Here is a 5000-nt window from a genome sequence, read left to right as displayed (position 1 = left end):
TTCAGAAATTTGGTCGCCCACGCTTGCAAATAAGATCCCCCAGGCGAGCCGGTGTCCGTCGGGCAGCAGCCTTGACAAGGCTAAGAACCAAAGGCCATCATCACAAAATTTGTGATGATGGCCTTCAGTGTGAGGCACCCATTTTGGAATCATAGAAAGGGGAATTCTCACACTGGGTTGCCAAGATGCCTACTACTGCAAAGTGCAGCGGTGCCTTTATTAATGCAACACAACACAACTATCATTACAAATAAACTTTGCAACTGTATACTGGCCTACTACTGGCTTTAAAATGTCACTATTAAACACTGTCCCTTATGTCCATATCTGCCACTACACCGGGTGGGTGGGAGGGACCTTGCACTAAGGTGGCAAAAGACAAAAACTGCATACGCTAAGTGCGCATGTCTCAAAGCCAGACATGCGCCACGACCCAGGCTCCCCAGCATGAGAAATCAGCTTCCTGCTCCTTTCATGCTTCAGACCGAGAGTTTTGTTGCAAGAAGATACTTGGCTATAAGACGCACCTTGAGCTTAGATCACATTTGGAGCCAACAAGCAATTTCTTTGAGAAAAATGCCTCTCCTTGTAGCCTTGTAACCAAAAAATTACGGTAGTGCAGCAAATCACCTTTGATAATCAATTCTTTAGCCATATAATCTGGCAAACAGAAGAATGAAATCTTCTCTCCTGTGACAAGCATGAGTAACGCATGTCTAGCTAATTTCTTTGGTCTGATTACTCAATGTACATGTACATTGTGAAAAGGGAAATACATGTAGTTTCATATATCTATAAATAATTATTATAACAGTTGAGTCTATCAAAGTAGATTGTACAAGACCCTTGTGTGTTAGCTTTTTACTAACAAACTTGAGCTATTGATAGTTATTTGAAAGGGTCAGTGAAATAGCTGGTTACTCATAATATAATTACATATTTTTATTTTTGTGTGATCCTATGTTATGAGAGCTGATCTGTCTTTATGAAAAGAAAATTTATTTTATTTTAGGCAGGGTCCTGACCAGAGTTGGGTGCAGTGTGATAATCCTCAATGCCTAAAGTGGCGCAAGTTACCTGATGGTACAGACCTTGAGAAACTTCCAGACAAATGGTACTGTAAAGACAATCCATACCCACACATGAGGTCATGTGACATCCCAGAAGAAAAGGAGGATGAGGTGGAACAGCCTTATGTCAAGACGCAAAAGAAACGATTGTAAGTTGCTATAAAAGTGAAGGTGAATGTTAACTGTGGCAAATGAATGAAGAGTAAAATTTAATTGGTATTCTCCTTGTCCTCCATTTTGGGACTTAAATGTATGAGCCAGTGTGGTGTAGTAGTTAAGGCACTTTACCTTGAGATTCAGACATTCCGGGTTCAAGACCCTTTCAAACCATGTATTGAATTTGATCATGGCAGTCCCTGGGTCAGCTTCTCAGCTGCACTGAAATAGCCAACTGGTTTTCCTTGAGCCAGTTAGGGTTCTTAAAGTTGTTATTCTGTTCTGTTTCAATGATTAAGTTTCATTGGCTTCGAAAAGCCCCTAAGGGTACTTATGTATGGTTAAAATATCTCATTACTTAACCCTTTGGCTCAGAGGAGTGATCAGCATGTAAATTCCCCTCACAATTCTAATGAAATGTCAGTCAGACAGGTATTGAGAATGAAGATAATAATCAGCTTAAGTGGTGTGATCTTGATGTAACACCAAATTCTGATGACCACCCAACAAAGAAATCTATGGTACTAGTTAGGAGAATCAATGTTAGATATTGATGCTGTACCACTAAGCTTCAGGAGAATCATGGGAGCAATGTCATTAAACTAGGTTTACATTTGCATGTGACATTAAATGTGACCTACATGTATGACGCGAAAACATTCCTGGTTTAGGGTTGTTTCAAAACGACTTGCCGTGTATGTGCTGTGCATGAGCCGTGCACAGCTCAACTTATCTGTGCGAAAAAAATTATGACCTGTACGAAGGAGTTGAATTTTTGTGTGGGATCCCCCCACACTTTGTCAGCACCGGCGATATTCCTGGCTTTATTTATTTGTATACGAGAGTCAAGTGTTTGTCACGTGGTCTCTGTTTGGAAGAATGCTGGGAATGAGAATGAGTGTTTGTGTGGCTGCCATTACTGTTCTTGGCGTTGTCATTTGGCAAATGACATGAGAAGTCGTCTTCCTTTCTGATGTTTGTATTAAGTGAGTTGTGCCAGCTATATTGCAAGGAGTCATGTCGTCAAACTTATATCGGACAGATACAACATAAGGACAAAGTCCAGTTTATCCTGTAGATTTACAAGTAGTAATTTGAGGTTCCCTCTTTTAACTACGATCTGTTGACATGTTGCATGACAGCGCCAGTTTCCATAGATTCACAAGTTAACCCTAACCCATGATAACTTGGGGCCATGTCCAGCTTTGGCTGCTGACTGGGAAATACCCAAACCACAGCAAATGGCATTTCCCATTGAAAGGAAGAACGGCATTTTTTTACCATTTCCTAAATTTTCCGGTTTCTAGTCTCTCATCAGCCGAAAGCGATAGCCCTTATCAGAGCTATCCCAACCGGTTTATTCTTACAAATGGTAAGCACCCCTGATTTCCTCAAAACTAGAAGTTCAATCATGTTTTCCACCCCTAACTGTTTTCTCATCTGCGGCATGGGATTCTGCAGAATCTTTACTGGACATTTATTACTATAAGATCACAAAATGTATTATATTTACTGTAATGCTAATCATCAATGTTTATTTGACTGAAATCCCACACAAGTACATAGATTCGCAAGTTAAAAACTTGTGCCTCCAAACTTTGTTGTAGTTTTCTGCAACAGAAATCAGTGTCAGTTGTTCACCTCTGAAATTCTCCAAGCAGAAAACCTCCGGAAATCAATAGACTGTTCGCAGTCCCTTCTCAGTTAGTCGAACCGCCTGCTTTGGTCACGCAAGCAAACCGAGGGGAGAATGGTGATTGAGCTAAGATGTAGGGACTGCATGATCTTCTGTAACCGATGCGTTCAGAATATCCTGTTGCTTTTTGATGACTTAATTACTTCTTGTCAGATTATGATGCCAATCTCTTCGACTTTCCTTGGGAAACGAGAACCTCTTTAATGGCTGACACATTGAAGCCAAACAAGAACAGAAACTTGCGGCCGAAACTCTCGTATCGGCAAGTATGTTATGGCTGTGCTACCAACTGGTTTTGGCAAGAACTTATTTGATGAAAGCTTTATAATCTTAAAGGATACGAGTGACTCAAATCAAATGCCATTGTTCGTGGTAATAGTTCCCTGTCTGATCATCACTGAAGACCATATTCGGTCAAACGATTATCTATGGTTAGTTGCCTTCGAGAAGAAGGGGAATTTGTGGAAGGTCATTGAGTCATCTTTTCTGCAGAACAAGCTCTGTACTCTGACTTCACTGATTTATTCCTGCTGTTTCCTTTCCAAATAGGTGATTGAATTCAACATGCACTTAGATATTTCCACGCCGTTTAGTGTTTATTTACATTAGCAATAAGAGGCAGAACCATCTGTCATCACTTTCACTAATAAATTAGATCAGCAGATTCTGAACGCATCGGTCACAGATGATCGTGCAGTCCCTATATCTTAGCTCAATCATCATACTGCCCTTTGCTTGCTTGCATGACCAAAGCGGGCGACTCGACTGACTCAGAAGGGATTGGGAGCAGTCCAGCAAATCAAGCTAGCATTCTTTTTGAATAGAAGTGTTTAACTGTTCAAGGCTGTGCACTTGCTGTGCATTCAGTTGTTCTCATGGAAACTGTAAGGAATGAGGAATTTCTAAACAAGTTTTTCAAAGTACTGGTATAGGGATGTGAGAAATAAGCTCTCCCAGTTAAACTAAAATAACTTCTTTTCATGAGTTGTCCAACATTGAAACAATACTTTGTTTGCAGGGAAAAGAGATGGAGGATAGGAGACGAAAAGAAAAAGTAGGAATAGGCAAACATTGTCATGTGATTAAATATTAGCGAAAATAAGTGCATCCTTCCCAGCTTTCACGTATCCACATTGCAAGGGTAACAGATATCCAAAGTGATTAATAAAATTATTGAATTTGTATTGATGGTGGCCAAGCAAGTATCCTTTTGAGAATTTTGTTTTTTGTAACCATTTTTTTTCTGTGGGTGGGACCTATAAAGGAGGCTTGTACTGCAACTGTGTAACACATGTATGTGTGTCTTTTTTTTATGTTCACTGGGACACCTAATTGGTGGGTCTTGATTCTCGCTTTGTGTATTGTCAAGAACATACATTGTAAGGCATCCAATGTCTGCAGTATTGTCAATGAATGTTTCCAAGATCTTTCTCAGAGAGTGTTAATGTTGATGCTCTTGCAGGCAAAAAGTGATTGACTTGGAGTGTCAGAAAAAAAAACTCTTCATTGAGCATTGAGTACTCTCGTTAAGTCGACTGTTTTGCTATCTGAAGTTATAGACAAAAAACCTCAGTTCCTGTCATTGTGAACTCTAATAGTATTGCAGTTTAGGTACAGTCAAACCTTAAACTATAAAAATTATAAAGTAAAGTTACACCTAGAACTGTAATCCATGAACCAAAGTGAAACATAATTACACCTGGATTACTGTATTTGATTATTTACATGTTTACTAATTATAAATTACATGGCACATCTGGATCTCCTGTTGACCTCAGCTATCTAAGTATTTGGCCTTCGCATCTGATTGTGTACTGTACCTTCAAATTAGAACCTGTAATTTTTGGATTTTGAAGGGAAAACTCATAAATGTTGCTTTTGTTCGCAAAAATGTATAAAATACACTTCACTAAAGGAATAATAACGTGTAGAGAGTCACGGTTTGAGTGATAAGTATTGGGGCCCAAAGGACAAAAAGTGAAATGTATTTGGCCCATCACCATGTTATTTACTTTATGCAATATGTTTTTCGGTATGACTGTAATATTTCTTCTAGTGATAGCAAGTACATTTGTTTC

General features: G+C 39.3%; 1 protein-coding gene across 1 annotated transcript in view; it reads left to right on the top strand.

Annotated features, from left to right (window-relative positions):
* LOC138054489 (uncharacterized) overlaps positions 1-5000 on the top strand; it is a 56980-nt gene that overhangs the window by 16343 nt on the left and 35637 nt on the right. The window contains exon 12 of the mRNA XM_068900941.1: positions 1013-1219. Within this exon, the coding sequence (XP_068757042.1) occupies positions 1013-1219 (207 nt within the window). The remainder of the gene's footprint in view (positions 1-1012; positions 1220-5000) is intronic.

The sequence above is a fragment of the Montipora capricornis genome, chromosome 6 (assembly GCF_036669925.1).
Source record: "Montipora capricornis isolate CH-2021 chromosome 6, ASM3666992v2, whole genome shotgun sequence".
In the NCBI taxonomy this organism is placed as follows: Eukaryota; Metazoa; Cnidaria; class Anthozoa; order Scleractinia; family Acroporidae; genus Montipora; species Montipora capricornis.
The sequence above is the reverse complement of the archived record's forward strand: the minus strand, read 5'-3'. Positions and strand labels throughout refer to the sequence as shown.